Genomic DNA, 22,418 nt, shown 5'->3' on the forward strand with positions numbered 1-22,418 from the left:
GTCGCGTCACTCGCCCGGCGCTTCTCCTGAGGTAAAGGGCGGCAGAGGCGGGAAGGGCGGGCGGAAGTGACGTCGCGTCGCTCGGCGGCGGCTCCCCTGAGGTAACGGCGGCTGCTCCCCTGAGGTAACGGCGGCCGCCGCGGGCCGTCCCGCCGCCCCCGGCCATGTCGCTGGCGGACGAGCTGCTCGCCGACCTGGAGGAGGCGGCCGAGGAGGAGGAGGGCGGCAGCGCGGCCGACGAGGAGGACGAGCCGCTCATCGAGGATGTGCAGGAGGAGGCGCCGCCCGAGCTCGCCGCGGACTCGGTCAAGAGCATCGCGAAGCTCTGGGACAGCCGCATGGTGCGGGGGGGAGGATGAGGAGGGTCCTGAGGGGGAGGATGAGAAGGGTCTTGGGGAGGGGGGGGGAGGAAGGTGCTGGGGGGGAGGATGAGGAGGGTCCTTGGGGGGGGAAGAAGGTGCTGAGGGGGGGGAGGATGAGGAGGGTCCTTGGGGGGGAGAAGAAGGTGCTGGGGTGGGGAGGATGAGGAGGGTCCTTGGTGGGGGGGAAGAAGGTGCTGGGTGGGGGGAGGATGAGGAGGGTCCTTGGGGGGGGAGGAAGGTGCTGGGGGGGAAGGATGAGAAGGGTCTTGGGGGGGAGAAGGTGCTGGGGGGGGGAGGATGAGAAGGGTCTTGGGGGGGAGAAGGTGCTGGGGGGGGGAGGATGAGAAGGGTCTTGGGGGGGAGAAGGTGCTGGGGGGGGGAGGATGAGGAGGGTCCTTGGGGGGGAGGAAGGTGCTGGGGGGGAGGGGAGGATGAGGAGGGTCCTTGGGGAAGGGGGAGGAAGGTGCTGGGGGGGGAGGATGAGGAGGGTCCTTGGGGAAGGGGGAAGAAGGTGCTGGGGAGGAAGGATGAGGAGGGTCCTTGGGGGGGGAGGAAGATGCTGGGGGGGGGAGGATGAGGAGGGTCCTTGGGGGGGGGCAGATGAAGGTGCTGGGGGGGGGGTGATGAGGACAGTTTGGGGAGGGGGGGTGAGGAGGGTCCTGGGGGACAGAGGGAGGATGAGGAGGGTCTGTGGGGGGGGGGAATGAGGGGGGATGGTGGGGGGTGAGAAGGGTCCCAAGAAGGGGAGGAAGATCAAGGAGGAAGAAAAGGGTCGGGGCAGGGGAGGGAGAAGAACATGGAGGGAGGGGGCAGCAGCAGAGGCCCCCGGGCGTTCCGGGATGGGGGGGTACCCAAACTGAGCTCCCCCCCCGTCCCCCCCAGTTCGCCGACATCATGCAGAAGATCGAGGAGTACATCGGGAAGCAGCCGCGCGCCGCCGAAGGTGCCCCGGGACCCCCCCGAATCCATAGGGAGGCCCCGAATCCATAGGGAGCCCTCCATGGACGGGAGGGGCCTCCCCAGGCCATATAGTTCCCCCCCAAATCCATAGGGGGCCCCATCTATAGGAGGATCCCTTCCCTATCCATGGGGTCCCCCCCAATCCATAGGAGGGCTGTCCCTCCCCCCCAATCCATAGGAGGGCTGTCCCCCCCCAGTCCATAAGGAGGTCTCCCCCATCCATATTGTTCTCCACCAAATCCATAGGGAGGTTGTTCTTCCCCCAAATCCATAGGGGGATCTCCCACCACATCCATACGGATCTGTCCACATCCATAGGGCGTTCCCCCACAATCCATAGGTCTCCCGCATCCATAGGAGGTGCTCCCCCCCCAATCCATAGGTGGTTCCCCCCATCCATAGTGGGGTGCTCCTATCCATAGGGGGGTTCATCCCCGTCCATAGGAAGTTTCTCCTCCCCCATCCATAGGAGATCCCCCCTCCGCCCCTATCCATGCAGGTCTCTCCCCATCTATAAGAGGTGGTTCCCCCCCATCCATAGGGGACCCCCATCCATAGGTGCCCCCATTCTGGGGGTCCCTCACGTCCCCCCCCCCTCCCCCCCGCCACAGTGCTGGGTCCTGTGGAGGCCGCCCCCGAGTACCGGGTGATCGTGGACGCCAACAACCTGACGGTGGAGATCGAGAACGAGCTGAGTGAGAACGGGAATGGGAATGGGAATGGGGAATGGGAATGGGAACCGGGACGCCAACAACCTGACGGTGGAGATCGAGAACGAGCTGAGTGAGAGCGGGAATGGGAACGGGGAGCGGGAATGGGAACGGGGACGCCAACAACCTGACGGTGGAGATCGAGAACGAGCTGAGTGAGAGCGGGAATGGGAATGGGGAGCGGGAATGGGAATGGGAACGGGGAACGGGAATGGGAACGGGGACGCCAACAACCTGACGGTGGAGATGGAGAACGAGCTGAGTGAGAGCGGGAATGGGAATGGGAACAGGGACGGGGAACGGGAATGGGAACGGGGACGCCAACAACCTGACGGTGGAGATCGAGAACGAGCTGAGTGAGAGCGGGAATGGGAATGGGGAGCGGGAATGGGAACGGGGACGGGGAACGGGAATGGGAACGGGGACGCCAACAACCTGACGGTGGAGATGGAGAACGAGCTGAGTGAGAGTGGGAATGGGGACGGGGAGCGGGAATGGGAATGGGGAGCGGGAATGGGAACGGGGACGCCAACAACCTGACGGTGGAGATCGAGAACGAGCTGAGTGAGAGCGGGAATGGGGATGGGAATGGGAATGGGAACGGGGACGCCAACAACCTGACGGTGGAGATCGAGAACGAGCTGAGTGAGAGCGGGAATGGGAACGGGAATGGGAATGGGAACAGGGATACCAACAACCTGACGGTAGAGATCGAGAATGAGCTGAGTGAGAGCGGGAATGGGAATGGGGAGCGGGAATGGGAATGGGAACGGGGAACGGGAATGGGAACGGGGACGCCAACAACCTGACGGTGGAGATGGAGAACGAGCTGAGTGAGAGCGGGAATGGGAATGGGAACAGGGACGGGGAACGGGAATGGGAACGGGGACGCCAACAACCTGACGGTGGAGATCGAGAACGAGCTGAGTGAGAGCGGGAATGGGAATGGGGAGCGGGAATGGGAACGGGGACGGGGAACGGGAATGGGAACGGGGACGCCAACAACCTGACGGTGGAGATGGAGAACGAGCTGAGTGAGAGTGGGAATGGGGACGGGGAGCGGGAATGGGAATGGGGAGCGGGAATGGGAACGGGGACGCCAACAACCTGACGGTGGAGATCGAGAACGAGCTGAGTGAGAGCGGGAATGGGGATGGGAATGGGAATGGGAACGGGGACGCCAACAACCTGACGGTGGAGATCGAGAACGAGCTGAGTGAGAGCGGGAATGGGAACGGGAATGGGAATGGGAACAGGGATACCAACAACCTGACGGTAGAGATCGAGAATGAGCTGAGTGAGAGCGGGAATGGGAATGGGGAATGGGAACGGGGACGCCAACAACCTGACGGTGGAGATCGAGAACGAGCTGAGTGAGAGCGGGGATGGGAATGGGAATGGGAACGGGGACGCCAACAACCTGACGGTGGAGATCGAGAACGAGCTGAGTGAGAGCGGGAATGGGAACGGGGATGGGAATGGGAACGGGGATGGGAATGGGAACGGGGACGGGGAATGGGAACGGGGACACCAACAACCTGACGGTGGAGATCGAGAACGAGCTGAGTGAGAGCGGGAATGGGAACGGGGAATGGGAATGGGAACGGGGATGGGAATGGGAACGGGGAATGGGAACGGGGACACCAACAACCTGACGGTGGAGATTGAGAACGAGCTGAGTGAGAGCGGGAATGGGAACGGGGAATGGGAACGGGGACGCCAACAGCCTGACGGTGGAGATCGAGAACGAGCTGAGTGAGAGCGGGAATGGGAATGGGGAGCGGGAATGGGGAACGGGAATGGGAACGGGAATGGGGAACGGGAATGGGAACGGGGACACCAACAACGTGACGGTGGAGATCGAGAACGAGCTGAGTGAGAGCGGGAATGGGAACGGGAATGGGAACAGGGACACCAACAACCTGACGGTGGAGATCGAGAACGAGCTGAGTGAGAATGGGAATGGGCAGCGGGAATGGGAATGGGCAGCGGGAATGGGGAACGGGAATGGGAACGGGGAGGCCAACAACCTGACGGTGGAAATGGAGAACGAGCTGAGTGAGAGCGGGAATGGGAATGGGGATGGGAATGGGAAAGGGAACGGGGAGCAGGACCGGAGCAGGAACGGGGAGGGGGTCCGGGATGGAGGCCGGAGCAGGGCTGGGGGGGCTGGATGGGGCCGGGGGTGCCGCCCCCCTCAGCGCCCTCCCCCTTCCCAGACATCATCCATAAGTTCATCCGGGACAAATATTCCAAGCGCTTCCCGGAGCTGGAGTCGCTGGTGCCCAACGCCCTGGACTACATCCGCACGGTCAAGGTGAGGACCCCCCTGCGCCACCGTGTCCCCCCCATGTCCCCAAGTGTCCTCATTGTCCCCCCATGTCCCCAAGTGTCCCCATATGTCCCCCCCATGTCCCCCACTGTTACCTTGTGCTCTCTGCCCCCAGGTGCTCCTTCATGTCCCCACATTGTCCTTCATGTCCCCACATCCCCCTGTTGTCCCCCCATGTCCCCAGGTGTCCCCAAGTGCTCCCCCTTGTCCCCAAGTGTCCCCCTTGTCCCCCCTTGTCCCCAAGTGTCCCCCTTGTCCCCTTGCATCTCCCACCCCCAAGTGCTCCCTTGTCCCCTCCATGTCCCCATGTGTCCCCTCACGTCCCCAATGTCCTCCCATTCTCCCCACATTCCCAAGTTTTCCTGGTGTCCCCATGTGTCTCCTTGTGTCCCCTTGCGTCGTCTTGTCCCCAAGGGCCCTCCTGTGCCCCTCATGTCCCCAGTGTCCCCAATGTGTCACCCCAGTGTCCCCGCCACATCCCCAGGTGTCCCCATGTGTCCCCCAATGTCCTCTACTGTCCCCTTGTGTCCCCCCTTGTCCCCACTGTCCCCAAGTGCTCCCCTGTGCCCCTTGTGTCCCCAGTGTCACCCCAGTGTCCCCCCAACATCCCCAGGTGCCCCCATGTGCTCCCCCATGTCCCCAAGTGCTCCCCAAGTGTCCCCACATCCCCATGTGTCCCCATTGTCCCCAAGTGCTCCCCTGTGCCCTTGAAGTCCCCAGTGTCCCCCCCATGTCCCCATATATGTTTCCCATGTCCCCCACTGTCCCGTTGTGTCCCCTTGCCCCAAACGCTCCCCAGTGTCCCCCCATGTCCCCAAGTGTCCCCCCATGTCCCCAAGTGTTCTCATATGTCCCCCCATATCCCCCACTGTCCCTTTGTGTTCCCCTAATGCTTCCCCATGTCCCTCCATTGTCACCCCCTATTTAGTTAGCATTCTCCCATCTTAATTAATATGCTCTCATCTTAATTGGCCCCTCCCCTGTCTTAATTGGCCCCTCCCCTGTCTTAATTGGCCCCTCCCCTGTCTTAATTGGCCCCTCCCCTGTCTTAATTGGTGTCTTGTCTGCTAATTAGGAGCTGGGGAACAGCCTGGACAAGTGCAAGAACAACGAGAACGTGCAGCAGATCCTGACCAACGCCACCATCATGGTGGTCAGCGTGACGGCGTCCACCACACAGGGGTGAGCTGTCACCGGGGCGACGGTGTCACCCGGCGGGAACGTTGTCACATGGGAGGGACACGTCCCGGACGCCTGGGCCCCTCCGGTGACGGGTGACAGGAGCCGGAGCGTCGCGGTGTCCATCGCATGCGGGTGAATAGGAGGGACGTTGTCACGCGAGGGTGACGCAGGCACATGGGGACACGAACACACAGAGGGAACATTGTCACGCATGGGGGACAGTGTCACCCCCTTGGGGGGCATTGTCACCCCTCGGGGACAGGCAGCAGCTCTTGGATGAGGAACTGGAGCTCCATGACGGTGAGTGCAGGGAGGGGATATTGTCACCCAGGGGTGACAGAGCCACACGGGGGGGGGACAGGAACACGCACAGGGGACGCTGTGACACCCGTGGGGACACTGTGACACCCGTGGTGACACTGCCACCCCCTGGGGACAGGACGCAGCTGTCCCCCGAGGAGCTGGCGCGCATCGAGGAGGCGTGTGACACGGCGCTGCGGCTGAGCCAGGCGCGCGTGCGCATCCACGAGTACGTCGAGTCCCGCATGTCCTTCATCGCCCCCAACCTGTCCCTCATCGTGGGCGCCTCCACCGCCGCCAAGGTCATGGGTGAGCGGCCCCGTGTCCCCAATGTGTCCCCGGGTCCCCAACAGGGTCCCCATGTCCCCAGCGTGTCCCTAATGGGGCCCCTTTGTCCCCAATGGGGTCCCAGTGGGGCCCCGGTGTCCTCAACGTGTCCCCAACGGGGCCCCCATGTCCCCAACAGGGCCCCAACGCAGCCTCTGTGTCCCCAAGGTGTCCCCAGGTCCCTAATGGGGCCCCCGCATCCTCAACAGGGCCCTCGTGTCCCCAGCGTGTCCCTAACAGGTCCCCATGTCCCCAGCGTGTCCCTCACAGGGCCCCCGTGTCCCCAGCAGGGTCCTCTGGGTCCCCAGCTTGTCCCCAAGGTGTCCCCAGGTCCCCAACGGGGCCCCCACATCCCTAGCAGGGCCCCCGTGTCCCCAGCGTGGCCCTAACGGGGTCCCCGTGTCCCCAGCGTGTCCCTAATGGGGCCCCTTTGTCCCCAATGGGGTCCCAATGGGGCCCCGGTGTCCTCAACATGTCCCCAACGGGGCCCCCATGTCCCCAACAGGGCCCCAACGTAGCCTCTGTGTCCCCAAGGTGTCCCCGGGTCCCTAACAGGGCCCTCGTGTCCCTAGCAGGGACCCCAGGGCCCCAGCATGTCCCCAACGTGTCCCCAGGTCCCCAACGGGGCCCTCGTGGCCCCAGCATGTCCCTAACAGGGTCCCCGTGGCCCCAGAATGTCCCTAACAGGGCCCCCGGGTCCCCAGCGTGTCCCCAAGGTGTCCCAGGGTCCCCGCATCCCTAACAGGACCCCAGTGTCCCCAGCATGTCCCTAACAGGGTCCCCGTCTCCCCAGCGTGTCCCCGGTCCCCAATGGGGCCCCCACATCCCTAACAGGGTTCCCGTGTCCCCAGCGTGTCCCTAACAGGGTCCCTTTGTCCCCAACGGGGCCCCAGCAGGGTCCCCCGTGTCCCCAGCGTGTCCCTAACAGGGCTCTCTTGTCCCCAGCGTGTCCTCAGGAGGGCTCCTGTGTCCCTGGCGTGTCCCCAACAGGGCCCCCTTTGTCCCTGGCATGTCCCCAGCGCGTCCCCAATGTGTCCCTTGTCCCCAGAGCGTCCCCAACAGGGCCTCCGTGTCCCCAGTGCAGCCCCAACGTGTCCCCATCAGGGTCTCCGTGTCCCCAACGGGGCCCCCTTTGTCCCCACGTGTCCCCAACAGGGTCCCTGCGTCCCCAACATGTCCCCAGTGTCCCCGCAACCCCCTCCGGGTCCCCCATGTCCCTGCATCCCCCAGTGTCCCCCTGCCCCAAGTCCTCTGCTGTGTCCCCGGCGTTCCCACATGTCCCTGCGTGTCCCCAATGTCCCTGCGTGTTCCTTTGTCCCCCACTGTTCCTCTGCCCCAAGTGCTCCGTGGTGTCCCCTGTGTCCCTGGTGTCCCCAATGTCCCCGCTGTCCCTCTGCCTTAAGTGCTCTGCTGTGTCCTCGCGTGTCCTCATCGTCCCTGCATGTCCCTGGTGTCCCTGTGTGTCCCCAATGTCCCTGCATGTCCCCTTGTCCCCTACTATCCTCCTGCCCCAAGTGCTCCACTGTGTCCTCGCGTGTCCCCATCGTCCCCGCATGTCCCCAGTGTCCCCAAGGTCCCCGTGTGTCCTTGGTGTCCCCAACGTCCCTGCATGTCCCCCTGTCCCCTGCTGTCCTCCTGCCCCAAGTGCTCCGCTGTGTGCCCAATGTCCCCGTGCATCCCCATGTGTCCCCAGCATCTCTGTGTGTCCCCGCGTGTTCCTACATGTCCCTGCGTGTCCCCGGTGTCCCCAGCGTCCCCATGTGTCCCCCGCCTGTCCCCGACGTCCCCCACATCCCAGCGTCCCCTCAGTGTCCCCAGCGTCCCCTCGGTGTCCCCGTGTGTCCCCTTATGTCCTTGCGTGTCCCCAGCATCCCTGTGCGTCCATGTCCCTCCGGTGTCCCTGGTGTCCCCTGCATCCCTGTGTGTCCCTGCATTCCCCCGGTGTCCCTGCATGTCCCTGCGTGTCCCCCGACATCCCCATGTCCCCGGTGTCCCCAGCATCCCTGCGCGTCCCTGTGTCCCCCCCGGTGTCCCTGCATGTCCCCATGTGTCCCCGGTGTCCCCTGCGTCCCTGTGTCCCTCCGGTGTCCCTGCATGTCCCCATGTGTCCCCGGTGTCCCCTGCATCCCTGTGCGTCCCCGCATTCCCCCGGTGTCCCTGCATGTCCCCGGTGTCCCCAGCATCCCTACGCGTCCCCGGGTTCCCCTGGTGTCCCGAATGTCCCCGCGTGTCCCTGCATGTCCCTGCATTCCCCCGCGTGTCCCCCCGCGTGTCCCTAATGTCCCCGCGTGTCCCTGCATGTCCCTGGTGTCCCCAGCATCCCTGTGCGTCCCCGCATTCCCCCGGTGTCCCTGCATGTCCCCGCCTGTCCCCTGACGCCCCCATGTCCCCCCGCATGTCCCCAATGTCCCTGCGTGTCCCTGCATGTCCCCGGTGTCCCCAGCATCCCTGCGCGTCCCCGTGTCCCCCTGGTGTCCCTGCATGTCCCCATGTGTCCCTGGTGTCCCCTGCATCCCTGTGTCCCTCCGGTGTCCCTGCGTGTCCCCAAGTGTCCCTGGTGTCCCCTGCATCCCTGTGCGTCCCCGCATTCCCCCGGTGTCCCCGCGTGTCCCCTGATGTCCCCGTGTCCCCGCAGGGCTGGCCGGGGGCCTCACGCCGCTCTCCAAGATGCCGGCCTGCAACCTGATGCTGCTGGGCGCCCAGCGCCGCACGCTGTCCGGCTTCTCCAGCACCTCCGTGCTGCCGCACACCGGCTACATCTACCACAGCGACATCGTACAGTCGCTGCCGCCTGTACGCAACACCCTTCTCCAGCCCGGTACCGCGGTAACATCCCCATCCCGCGGGATCTGCAGTGGAAACTGGTGTGGTTGGTGGCTGCCAAGTGGTATCTCTACCACAGTGACATTGTACAGTCGCTGCCGCCTGTAGGCAACACCCTTGTCCCACCCGGTGCCGCGGTAACGTCCCCATCCCGCAGGATCTGCAGTGGAAACTGGTGCAGTTGGTGGCTGCCAACTGGTATCTCTACCTCAGTGACACTGTACAGTCGCTGCCGCCTGTAGGCAACACCCCCATCCCGCCCGGTGCCGCCGTAACGCCCCCATCCCGCAGGATCTGCGGTGGAAACTGGTGCAGTTGGTGGCTGCCAACTGGTATCTCTACCACGGTGACACTGTACAGTCGCTGCCGCCTGTAGGCAACACCCCCATCCCGCCCGGTACCACGGTAACGCCCCCATCCCGCAGGATCTGTGGTGGAAACTGGTGCGGTTGGTGGCTGCCAACTGGTACCTCTACCACAGCGATGCTGTACAGTCGCTACCGCCTGTAGGCAACACCCTTGTCCCACCCCGTGCCGTGGTAACGTCCCCATCCCGCAGGATCTGCAGTGGAAACTGGTGCAGTTGGTGGCTGCCAAGTGCATGTTGGCACGTGGTACCTCTACCACAGCGACGCTGTACAGTCGCTGCCGCCTGTACGCAACAGCCCCGTCCCACCTGGTACCGCAGTAACCTCCCCATCCCGCAGGATCTCCATCAGCCGCACGGCTGATGGCAGCTAAGTGCATGTTGGCGCATGGTACCTCTACCACAGCGACACTGTACAGTCGCTGCCGCCTGTAGGCAACACCCCCATCTCGCCCGGTGCCGCGGTAACTCCCTCATCCCGCAGGATCTGCGGTGGAAACTGGTGCAGTTGGTGGCTGCCAAGTGCACGTTGGCACGTGGTACCTCTACCACAGTGATACTGTACAGTCGCTGCCGCCTGTAGGCAACAGCCCCGTCCTGCCCGGTACCGCGGTAATGTCCCCATCCCGCGGTATCTCCGTCAGCCGCGCGGCTGGTGGCAGTAAGTGCACGTTGGCACATGGTACCTCTACCACAGTGACACTGTACAGTCGCTGCCGCCTGTAGGCAACAGCCCCGTCCTGCCCGGTACCGCGGTAATGTCCCCATCCCGCGGGATCTCTGTCAGTCATGCAGCTGGTGGCCACCGAGTGTACATTGGCACGTGGTACCTCTACTACAGTGACACTGTACAGTCACTGCCGCCTGTAGGCAACACCCCCATCCCTCCCGGTACCGCGGTAATGTCCCCATCCCGCGGGATCTCCGTCAGCCGCGTGGCTGGTGGCAGCTAAGTGCACGTTGGCACATGGTACCTCTACCACAGTGACACTGTACCGTCGCTGCCGCCTGTAGGCAACACCCCGCGCCCTGTCACCGCGGTAACGTCCCCATCCCGCAGGATCTCCGCCGGAAAGCCGCGCGGCTGGTGGCCGCCAAGTGCACGTTGGCCGCCCGCGTCGACAGCTTCCACGAGAGCCAGGACGGGAAGGTGACAACATTTTGGGGCTAAAAGCGGCCCTTTCGGCTCACAACACCCTCCCGGGTCGTCCCGGGGCGGTTTTGGAGCGTTTCCCGGTGTTTTTGTTCCCAAAAAAAGGTGGGATACGAGCTCAAGGAGGAGATCGAGCGCAAGTTCGACAAGTGGCAGGAGCCGCCGCCTGTGAAACAGGTGAAGCCGCTGCCGGCGCCGCTGGACGGACAACGGAAAAAGCGGGGGGGCCGCCGGTGAGCTGGGAATTCCGGGAATGCCGGGGGGGGGAGCCGGGAATTCCGGGAATGCCGGGGGGGGGAGCCGGGAATGCCGCCTCACGCTCCCGCTCCGCCAGGTACCGGAAAATGAAGGAGCGGCTGGGCCTGACGGAGATCCGCAAGCAGGCGAATCGGATGAGCTTCGGAGAGGTGAATCCCGGGCTTTTTTCCCGGTTTTCCGGCCCCAGCGGCGCCTGTTCGGCACTAACATTCCCGGCTGTGTCCCCCGTTCCCAGATTGAGGAAGACGCCTACCAGGAAGACCTGGGATTCAGCCTGGGCCACCTGGGAAAGTCGGGAAGCGGCCGCGTGCGGCAGACGCAGGTGAACGAGGCCACCAAGGCGCGGATCTCCAAGACGCTCCAGGTAGGAAAAACCCCCGGAAAACCCGCGGAAAAACCCTCTTTCCAAGCGCTTCCCGGGATAACGCTCCGGAATTCCGCAGCGCACGCTCCAGAAGCAGAGCGTGGTCTACGGCGGCAAGTCGACCATCCGGGATCGCTCGTCGGGAACGGCCTCCAGCGTGGCCTTCACCCCGCTGCAGGTGAGGACGAGGAGGGAGGCGCTTCCCGGAGCCGCCGGGACGCCCTTCCCGACGTTCCCGCTTTTCCGCAGGGTTTGGAGATCGTCAACCCGCAGGCGGCGGAGAAGAAGGTGGCCGAGGCCAACCAGAAGTATTTTTCCAGCATGGCGGAATTCCTCAAGGTGAAGAGCGAGAAGAGCGGGATCCTCAGCACGTCCTGAGCCCCTTCCCGGGATTTCCCATGGGATTCGGCATGGAGAAGACAGGAAGGAGCCTCTGGCCAAGCCGGGATCCGGCGGGAGCTCCGGGAGCGGCACCCGGATTGGATTTGGGGGGGCGTTTCCCGCTGTTGTGTGTCTGAGATGGGCTCCGGAATGTGGGGATGGGCTCCGGAATGCTGGAATTGCGGGGGGGGCGGGGCTTTTCCGCCCGCGCTTGGATCGGGATTTTTTTTTTTCCATAAAAATCTGCTCCTGGATCCGGGTCGGGCCTGGCTGCTCCCGGAGGGCCCAGGCGTCCGGGGACCCCCCCAGGCCCCGCCCCCTGCGCTCGCTGGCTCCGCCCCCGCCTACTATTGGCTGGTTTTCCTCCCGTTCCCCCGCCACGTTTCTCCCCGAGCGCCGTTTTATGAATGAGGAGGCCACGCCCCCTCCTCGGTGCAGCGCTCAGCCATTGGCCGGCCCAGCTGGCGCTGCAGCCAATGGCCGTGCGGGAAGCGCGGCGCCCCGCCCACTTCCCCAGCCGTTGGGCCAATGAGGGAGGCGGAAACGCCGTGGGCGTCGCCCCCGCCTGCTCGAGCGTGGCAGCGGCGCGGGCCAATAGGGACTGCCCGTGGCGCCCTTGCCCCGCCTTTGTGGGCGTGGCCCTGCGCTCACCCCGTCCCTCCGCCTATAAACACAGCGGAGCCAATGAGGAGCGCGCGCGGTGCTGATTGACAGCGCGGCGGGATCCCGCCCCGCGGCGCCGCGGCCAATGGGAGCGCGCGTCCTCCTGACGGGCGTCCGAGGCGGCCAATGGGAGGCGGCCGTGCGGGGGGCGGGGGCGGGCGCCGCCGCCGGGGCGGGGGGGCGGGCGCAGGGGCCCCGCCGCCATCTTGGATGCCGCGGACACCGAGTCGGCGGTGAGAGGGGGGCCGGAGCGGGGGGGGGTCGCGACACTATCGCGATATCGCGACCGACAGCGCCCCCCACCCCCGGGGGAGCCGCCGCGGGGGGGCTATAGGGCTCCTATAGGGGCGCCGGGACGTATAGGGCGCCCTATAGCTGCTCCCCCCCCTTAATGTGAGGAGACCCCGGGGGGGGGGGGCTATAGGGTCCGGGGGGGGCGGGGAGCTATAGGGGGTCTATAGGGTCCGGGGGGGGGGAGCTATAGGGGGGGTCTATAGGAGTCCCGGGAGGGGAGGCCTTGGGGGGCGGGTCTATAGGGTCCGGGGAGGGGGAGCTTTAGGGTGGATCTATAGGGGCCCCGGGGGGGGGGGGCTATAGGGGCGCCCATAGGGAGTGGAGCGGGTCTATAGGAGGAGGAAGGCCCAGGGGGTCATAGGAGGGTCTATAGGGGCCCTGGAGGTAGCAGACATAGCGGGGTGTGGGGGGACCCTATAGGATCGGGGTCCCTATAGATATTTAAGGGTGCTGTACACGCTTAAGGGTACCTTATAGGTGTTTAAGGGATTCTATAGGTGTTTAAGAGATTCTATAGGTGTTTAAGGCATTGTCCAGATATTTAAGGGCGCCTTATAGGTATTTAAGAGTCATATAGATGTTTAAGCGCTTGGAGATCCGGTAAATACTGAAGGATCCTATAGATGTTTAGGGGCCGTTTGGTTATTTAGGGTTCCTATATATGTTTTAAAGACCTTAAAGATATTTAAGGGGCCCTGGAGATGTTTAAGTGCATCCTATAGGTATTTAAAGCTCTGTAGATATATAAGGGTACTCTATAGGTGTTTGAGAGTGATATAGATGCTTAAAGACACTATAGATATTTAGGGATCCTGTTCATATTTAAGTACCCTATAGATATTTAGTTGCCTTAAGGATATTTAAAGAATTTTAAAGGTATTTAGGATTTCTGTAGGTATTTAAGGGTTCTTATAGATGTTTAAGGGGCCCTAAGGATATTTAAGAGCACTCTATAGATGTTTAAGCACCATTCTGGACATTTAAGGACCCTATAGGTGTTTAAGAGCCCTATAGATGCTTAAAGTATTTTAAAGGTATTTGGAAACCTTATAGATGTTTAAGGAACTTATAGTTTAAGGCACCCCCCAGATGCCTGAGGATCCTATAGGTTTTTAAGGGACTTTATAGGGGTTTAAGGGACCTTATGGATGTTTAAGGATCCTATAGATATTTAGGAGACATTATAGGCGTTTAAGGGACTTTTTGGATGTTTAGTGATCTTACAGGGATTTAAGAGACCCTATAGATGGTCAGGGGAGCCTGTAAATGTTTAAGGATCCTATAGATATTTAAGGGAGTTTATGGGTGTCAAATGATTTTGTAGATGTTTAAGGGACTTTATAGGTGTTTAAGGGACCTTATGGGCATTTAAGGATCTTATAGGTGTTTAAGGGACCCTATAGGCGCTTGGGGGAACCTATAGATGCTTAAGGACTGTATAGATGTTTAAGAGACTTTGTAGGTTTGTAGAAGACCTTATGGATGTTTAAGGACTTTATAGATATTTAAGGGGCTCTATAGATATTTAATGCACTTTATAGATGTTTGAGGTTCCTATAGATGTTTAAGAGACTTGATAGGTGCTTAAGGGACCTTATAGACATTTAAGGACGCTATAGGTATTTAAGGACCCTATAGGTGCTGGGGGAGCATGTAGATATTTAAGAAACGTATAGATATTTAAGGGATTTTATAGATGTTTGAGGTTCCTATAGATATTTAAGAGACTTTATAGGTGTTTAAGGAACCTTATGGACATTTAAGGACCTTATAGGTGTTTAAGGGCTCCTATAGGCATTCGGGGGAGCCTATAGATGTTTAAGGATCCTATAGAATAAATACCCTTAAGGATGTTTAAAGGACTCTATAGGCATTCAGGGGACCTTATGGACATTTAAGGATCTTATAGGTAGTTAACGGACCCTATGGGTGCTTAGAGGGGCCTATAGATGTTTAAGGATTCTATAGATATTTAAGGTATTTTATAGATGTTTAAGGGGTTATATGGATGTTTAAGGATCCTCTAGATGTTTAAGAGACTTTGTAGGTTCCTAGAGGATCTTATGGATGTTTAAGAATCTTGTAGATATTTACAGGGCTCTATAGATATATAAGGAACCTTATAGATGTTTAAGGGGTCCTATAGATTTTTAAGGTATTTTATAGATGTGTGAGGTTCTTGTAGATCTTTAAGAGACTTCATAGGTTTTTAAGGGACCTTGTGGATATTTAAGGACCTTATAGGTGTTTAAGGGACCCTATGGGTGCTTGGGGGAGCCTATAGATATTTAAGGATCCTATAGGTATTTAAGGGATTTTATAGATGTTTGAGGTTCCTATAGAAGTTCAAGGGACTCTATAGGTGTTTAAGGGACATTATGGACATTTAAGGACCTTATAGGTGTTTAAGGCACCCTATAGGCGCTTGGGGGAACCTATAGGTGTTTAAGGATCCTTATAGGCTAAATAGCTTTAAGGATATTTAAAGGACTCTTATGGACATTTAAGGACCTTATAGATGTTTAAGGGCTCCTATAGGTACCTTGGAAAGACTATAGATGTTTAAGGATCCTATAGGATAAATACCTTTATTTAAAGGTGTTTAAGGGACCCCATGGACATTTAAGGACCCTATAGGTGTTTAAGGGCCCCCATGGGCGCTCGGGGGAGCCTATAGATGTATAAGGGGGGGGTCTCCCTATATGTTCCCCCCCGGAACAGCGGCCGCCCCCGGAAGTGATGCCGAGAGCCCCCCGCTAGGCCCCGCCATGGCCGACAAGAGGAAGCTCCAAGGTAACGTTAATTAACGTTAATTAACGGGGACCCCCCGTTAATTAAATGGGGGGGTCCCCGTTAATTAAATGGGGGGGTTGTAATTAACGGGGGAGGGGGCGGGGTCGTAATTAACGGCGCTAATTGGGGCCGCGACAGGCGAGATCGACCGGTGCCTCAAGAAGGTCTCCGAGGGCGTGGAGCAATTTGAGGACATTTGGCAAAAGGTAAAGAAAAAACCCCAAAAATGGGAAAATTGGGACACCCCGCACCGCGGTCACAGTCCCATTTTGGCCCTTTTTTGCCCCAAACCGGCAGCTCCACAATGCGGCCAACGCCAACCAGAAGGAGAAGTACGAGGCCGACCTGAAGAAGGAGATCAAGAAGCTGCAGGTCGGGGCGGCAACACCCGGCCGGGCGGGTGACGCGGCAACAGCCGCACCGCGGCGTCACCCCCACAACGCGGCGTCACCCCCTTTTGTGTCACCCCACAAAACAGAGGCTGAGGGACCAGATCAAGACGTGGGTGGCGTCCAACGAGATCAAGGACAAGCGGCAGCTCATTGACAACCGCAAGCTCATCGAGACGGTGAGCGGCTGTAGCCGCCGGCGCCGCCGGCTCCGCGGGGGCGTCACCGCGACGCCGGTTTCCCCGTTTTTCCCCCCGTTTCCAGCAAATGGAGAGGTTCAAGGTGGTGGAACGGGAGACCAAGACCAAGGCGTATTCCAAGGAAGGGCTGGGGCTGGCGCAGAAGGTCGACCCGGCGCAGAAGGAGAAGGAGGAGGTCGGCCAATGGTTGACGGTGAGGAGCCGCGCGCCTGTCGCGGGGGCCGCGCCGCCTGTCGCCGCTCCGCCTGACGCCCTCTCCCCCCTTCCAGAACACCATCGACACCCTCAACATGCAGGTGGATCAGTTCGAGAGCGAGGTGGAGTCGCTCTCGGTGCAGACGCGCAAGAAGAAGGGCGACAAGGACGTGAGTGCGGCGCGCCGGGTGACAGCAACACCCGCACGCGATGGTTCCCGCGGTTTGCACCATTCCCCGCTGTTTTTCCCCCCAATTTCCACAAATTTAACTATTCCCCGCTGTTTTTCACCCATAAACAAGCCCAAGCCAGGTGACAACATCCGCACATGCCGTTTTCCATGGTTTTCACCATTCCCCGCTGTTTTTCCCCCGGGAACGAGCCCAAGCCGATTGACAACAACACCCGCACGCGACGGTTCCCATGGTTTTCACCATTCCCCGCTGTTTTTCCCCCCAGTTTCCACGATTTTAACTATTCCCCACTGTTTTTCACATAAACAAGCCCAAGCCGGGTGACAGCAACACCCGCACGCGCCGGTTCCCCCGGTTTGCACCATTCCCCGCTGTTTCTCCCCCCAGTTTCCACGATTTTAACTATTCCCCACTGTTTTTCACCCATAAACAAGCCCAAGCCGGGTGACAGCAACACCCGCACGCACCGGTTCCCCCGGTTTGCACCATTCCCCGCTGTTTTTCCCCCCAGTTTCCATGATTTTAACTATTCCCCGCTATTTTTCACCAAGAAATAAGCCCAAGCCGGGTGACAGCAACACCCGCATGTGCCGGTTCCCGCGGTTTGCACCATTCCCCGCTGTTTTTCCCCCCAATTTCCACAATTTTCACCTTTCCCCGCTGTTTTTCACCCATAAACAAGCCCAAGCCAGGTGACAACACCTGCACACGCCATTTTCCATGGTTTTCACCATTCCCCGCTGTTTTTTCCCTGGAAACAAGCCCAAGCCTGGGTGACAACACCAGCACACGGTTCTTGCAGTTTTCACCATTCCCCGCTGTTTTTCCCCCCAATTTCCACGATTTTAACTATTTCCCGCTGTTTTTCACCCATAAACAAGCCCAAGCTGGGTGACAACACCTGCACATGCCGTTTTCCATGGTTTTCACCATTCCCCGCTGTTTTTCCCCCCAATTTCCACGATTTTAACTATTCCCCGCTGTTTTTCCCCCAGAAACAAGCCCAAGCCGGGTGACAGCAACACCCGCACGCGACGGTTCCCATGGTTTTCACCATTCCCCGCTGTTTTTCCCCCCAGTTTCCACAAATTTAACTATTCCCCGCTGTTTTTCACCCATAAACAAGCCCAAGCTGGGTGACAACACCCGTACATGCCGTTTTCCATGGTTTTCACCATTCCCCGCTGTTTTTCCCCCAGAAACAAGCCCAAGCTTGGGTGACAACACCAGCACACGCCGGTTCCTGCAGTTTTCACCATTCCCCGCTGTTTTTCCCCCCAGTTTCCACAAATTTAACTATTCCCCGCTGTTTTTCACATAAACAAGCCCAAGCCGGGTGACAACACCCGCACACACCGTTTTCCATGGTTTTCACCATTCCCCGCTGTTTTTTCCCTGGAAACAAGCCCAAGCCGGGTGACAACAACACCCGCACTTGCCGGTTCCCGTGGTTTTCACCATTCCCCGCTGTTTTTCCCCCCAATTTCCACGATTTTAACTATTCCCCACTGTTTTTCCCCCAGAAACAAGCCCAAGCCGGGTGACAGCAACACCCGCACGCGACGGTTCCCACGGTTTGCACCGTTCCCCGCCGTTTTTCCCCCCCAATTTCCACAAATTTAACTATTCCCCGCTGTTTTTCACCCATAAACAAGCCCAAGCCGGGTGACAACAACACCCACACACGCTGATTCCCGCGATTTGCACCATTCCCCGCTGTTTTTCCCCCCAATTTCCACGATTTTAACTATTCCCCGCTGTTTTTCCCCCACGCATTCTGCATTTTTAACCATTCTTTGCTGTTTTTTTCTGCACAGTTTCCACGGTTTTCACCATTCTCTTTTCTCCCGGAAACAAGCCTGAGTGGGGTGACAAAAACACCCGCACACACCATTTCTTCTGATTTTAACCATTCCCAGCTGTTTTTCACCCAGAAACATGCCCGAGCCGGGTGACAACAACACCCGCATGTGCCGGTTCTCGCGGTTTTCACCATTCCCATCTGTTTTCCCTCTGGAAACAAGACAAAGCCTGGTGACAACACCTGCACACACCATTTTCCGTGATTTTAACTATTCTCTGCAGTTTCCACGGTTTTCACCATTCCCTGCTGTTTTTCCCCCAGAAACAAGCCCGAGTCGGGTGACAACACCCACCATTTCCTCCGATTTTAATCCGTCCCCACTGTTTTTCCCCTATGGATTCCGCAGTTTTCACCATTCCCCACTGTTTTTCCTCCGGAAACAAGCCCAAGCCGGGTGACAACACCCGCATGCACCGTTTTCCCTGATTTTCACCATTCCCTGCTGTTTTTCCCCCGGAAACAAGCCCAAGCCGGGTGACAACACCCGCATGCACTGTTTTCCCTGATTTTAACCATTCCCTGCTGTTTTTTCCCACGGAAACAAGCCCAAGCCAGGTGACAACACCCGCACACACCCTTTCCCGTGGTTTTCACCATTTCCTGCTGTTTTTCCCCCAGAAACAAGCCTGAGTCGGGTGACAACACCTGCATGCACCATTTTCCGTGATTTTAACCATTCCCTGCTGTTTTTTTTCCCGGAAACAAGCCTGAGTCGGGTGACAACACCCGCACCCGCCCTTTCCCGCGGTTTTCACCATTCCCTGCTGTTTTTCCCCCAGAAACAAGCCCAAGCCGGGTGACAACACCCGCACCCGCCCTTTCCCGTGGTTTTCACCATTCCCTGCTGTTTTTCCCCCAGAAACAAGCCCAAGCCGGGTGACAACACCCGCACGCACCGTTTTCCGCGGTTTTCACCATTCCCTGCTGTTTTTCCCCCAGAAACAAGACCGCATCGAGGGCCTCAAGCGGCACATCGAGAAGCACCGGTACCACGTGCGGATGCTGGAGACCATCCTGCGGATGCTGGACAACGACTCCATCCTGGTGGACGCCATCCGCAAGATCAAGGACGACGTGGAGTATTACGTGGACTCCTCGCAGGACCCCGACTTCGAGGAGAACGAGTTCCTGTACGACGACCTCGACCTCGAGGACATCCGTAAGCCTCCCAACAGCCGCGCCTCGGCCCCGGCCGCCTGTTGCCGCGGCGACAACACCTCTTTTTTAGCACTTCCGGCTGTTACGGCGTCAAAAATACCCCTTTTTAATCATTTATGGCTGTTATCATGCCAAAAACACCTCTTTTTTATCACTTTCGGCTGTTACCACGTCAAAAATACCGTTTTTTAATGATTTCAGACTGTTATTGTGTCAAAAACACCTCTTTTTCATCACTGTCGGCTGTTATCGCATCAAAAATAACTTTTTTAAATCATTTTAGGTTGTTATCACATCAACAACACATCTTTTTTATCACTTCTGGCTGTGACCACATCAAAAATACCCCTTTTTAATCATTTTACACTGTTATTGTATCAAAAACAGCTCTTTTTTGTCAGTTTTGGCTGTTATCACATCAAAAATACCCTTTTAAAATCTTTTTAGGCTCTTATCATGTCAAAAACATCTTTTTTTTAATCAGTATCAGCTGTTATTGAATCAAAAATACCCGTTTTTTATCATTCTAGGCGGTTATTGCATCAAAAATGCCGATTTTTATTATTTTCCAGCTGCTTTCGTGTCTAAAATACCCATTCTTACTGTTTTCCATATATTTTCATGTCAAAAACATGCTTTTTTATGATTTTTGGCTATTTTCACATCAAAAATAACTTTTTTTATCATTTTCTGGCGATTTTTGCATCGAAATCACCCATATTTATTATTTTCTGTCTGTTTTCACATCAAAAAATGCCCGTTCTTATCATTTTCCCTTTTGTTTTTACATCAAAAACGCACCTTTTAGAATCCTTTATTGCCTATTTTCGCATCAAGAATCCCTGGTTTTTATCATTTTCTGACTGTTCTGTCATCAAATACACCCTTTTTTATCATTTTTTGGTTGTTCCGGTGTCAAAACCACCAGTTTTTATCATTTTCCAGCTGTTCCCAGATCAAAACGCCCCTTTTTGCCGTTTTCCCATGTCGTGCTCCCGTCCAAACCGCCCCTTGTTGTCGTTTGCCACCTGTTCCCGCGCCCGCCGCGGCTCCCCGGGCGCCTGTAACGGCCTGTGCGGCTGTTGTCCTCCAGCACAGGCGCTCGTGGCCACGTCGCCGCCCAGTCACAGCCACATGGAGGACGAGATCTTCAACCAGTCGAGCAGCACCCCCACGTCCACCACGTCCAGCTCCCCCATTCCCCCCAGCCCGGCCAACTGTACCACGGTAAGCAACAGCCGCCCGCCGGGGCCGCCCCCGCCGCACAGCCGGCGGCGCTGGCCGTCACGCTGTTGCCTCCCTCCGCCTGTAGGAGAACTCCGAGGACGACAAGAAGCGGGGCCGCTCCACGGACAGCGAGGTCGGCCAGGTGAGGAGCGGTGCGGCTGTAGCGCGGCCGCCTGTCGCCGGCGCCGCCTGACGTGCCCGCCGCCTGTTTCCTTCCCCCCTGCCAACAGTCGCCGGCCAAAAACGGTTCCAAGGGCCTCCACAACAACCACCACGCGGCGTCGCCGGCGGTGACGCCCAGTTACCCCTTGGGAGCCGCTACAGCCGCTTCGGCCGCGTCCATGGGCAACGGGCCCAACGGCGCCGGGGTCGCGTCCGGCGGTACCGGAGCTCCCGGGGCGGCCGGCGGTAAGAGCAACAGCGCCGCAACAGCCCACGCGCCCAGCACGCCTACACCCTACGCACAGGCCGTGGCGCCGCCGGCCGCTACAGCCGCCGCCGCCGCTGCTACAACCGCCGCCGCCGGGGGTGCGGCCCAGCCCCGGCCCCCCAGCGCACAGCAGAACGCCAACAAGCAGAACGGCGCCACCAGTGAGTGCGGGGGTTCCCTCTTCCGGCTGTACGTCGGAGTTGGTGGCGGTACCGGGGGTGCTGCGGTTCCCCTTTGCTGACTGTAGGCCCCCGATGGGGGTACTGGGGTTCTCCTTGCCGGCTGTACGCCCGAGTTGGGGGTACCGGGAGGTCTGGGTACTGTGGTTCCCTCGTCCAACTGTAGGCCCGGGATGGAGGTGCTGGGGTTCCCCTTTGCCGACTGTACATTGAAAACGGGGGTACTGGGAGGCCTGGGGTTCCCTTTTCCGACTGTCCCCTTCAGATGGGGGTCCTGGGAGCTCTTTGTGCTGGGGTTCCCCTTTCCGACTGTACCTTGAAAATGGGGGTACTGGGAGGCCTGGGGTTCCACTTTCCGACTGTGTGCCCGGCATAGGGGTCCCGCACAGCCAGACGCCGCCTGTTCCCGTGGTTGATACAGTCGCAGCGGGACAGGACACGGGTTTGGGGGGGTGGGGAGGGACTGTTCACCCCGGGGGGTGTCACCCGCCTGTCACCCCCCCCGCCTTGTCACCCACCCGTCACCCTGTTGTCACCCGCCCAGGTTACAGCTCGGTGGTGGCCGACAACGCGACGGAGCCGCCGCTGGGGGGGCCCCCCCAGCCCCTGCCCAGCCAGGGGGGGGGCCACAACCCCCCCGGGGGAGCCCCGTGAGTGCGGGGGGGGCTGGGGACGAGGGGGGGACATTGGGGACATGGGGGGACATTGGGGGACGTGAGGGGACACGGGGGGACACGGGGGACATTGGGGACATGGGGGGACATTGGGGGACATGGGGGGATGTCAGGGGACACGGGATATTGGGGACATGGGGGGACATTGGGGGATATGGGGGGACATTGGGGGACATGGGGGGACGTGGGGGGACATTGGGGGATATGGGGGGACATTGGGGGACGTGGGGGGACACAGGGGATATTGGGGACATGGGGGGACGTAGGGGACATCGAGGGATGTGGGGGGGACGTGGAAGGACATTGGGGGACATGGGGGGTATGGGAGGACATTGGGGACACGGGGGGATATGGGGGACATTAGGGACATTGGGGGATATGGGGGACATGAGGGGACATGGGCGGATATGGGGGGACATGGGGGACGTGGAGGGGGACACGGGGGACATTGGGGACATGGAGGGATGTGAGGGGACATTGGGGACATGGGATATTGGGGACATGGGACGTGGGGGGACATGGGGGGGACATGGGGACATGGGGGGACATTGGGGACATGGAGGGATGTGGGGGGACATTGGGGACATGGGGGGACCTGGGGGGACCTGGGGGGGACATGAGGGACATGGGGGGACATGG

At 59.4% G+C, this 22,418-nt stretch overlaps 2 protein-coding genes across 2 annotated transcripts; both read left to right on the top strand.

Moving 5' to 3' along the window:
* Positions 1 to 140: 140 nt before the first annotated feature.
* PRPF31 (pre-mRNA processing factor 31) lies at positions 141 to 11,520 on the top strand. The gene is made up of 13 exons (XM_088539510.1): positions 141 to 341; positions 1,245 to 1,305; positions 1,934 to 2,017; positions 4,252 to 4,349; positions 5,440 to 5,546; positions 5,986 to 6,155; positions 8,809 to 8,966; positions 10,424 to 10,513; positions 10,622 to 10,749; positions 10,851 to 10,923; positions 11,010 to 11,138; positions 11,218 to 11,316; positions 11,388 to 11,520. The coding sequence occupies exons 1-13, from the start codon at positions 165 to 167 to the stop codon at positions 11,514 to 11,516; spliced, it is 1,503 nt and encodes a 500-aa protein (XP_088395636.1). The 5' UTR covers positions 141 to 164; the 3' UTR covers positions 11,517 to 11,520.
* Positions 11,521 to 12,375: 855 nt separating this feature from the next.
* Positions 12,376 to 21,759, top strand: CNOT3 (CCR4-NOT transcription complex subunit 3). The gene is made up of 12 exons (XM_088539511.1): positions 12,376 to 12,415; positions 15,198 to 15,269; positions 15,408 to 15,475; positions 15,567 to 15,641; positions 15,748 to 15,837; positions 15,923 to 16,051; positions 16,128 to 16,223; positions 19,051 to 19,270; positions 20,363 to 20,496; positions 20,582 to 20,638; positions 20,727 to 21,087; positions 21,650 to 21,759. The coding sequence occupies exons 2-12, from the start codon at positions 15,245 to 15,247 to the stop codon at positions 21,757 to 21,759; spliced, it is 1,365 nt and encodes a 454-aa protein (XP_088395637.1). The 5' UTR covers positions 12,376 to 12,415; positions 15,198 to 15,244.
* The last annotated feature ends 659 nt before the right edge of the window (positions 21,760 to 22,418 follow it).

This window comes from Tinamus guttatus, unplaced genomic scaffold, assembly GCF_059628265.1.
Source record: "Tinamus guttatus ecotype Peru unplaced genomic scaffold, ASM5962826v1 Tinamus_guttatus_pri_ptg001776l, whole genome shotgun sequence".
NCBI lineage: Eukaryota > Metazoa > Chordata > Aves > Tinamiformes > Tinamidae > Tinamus > Tinamus guttatus.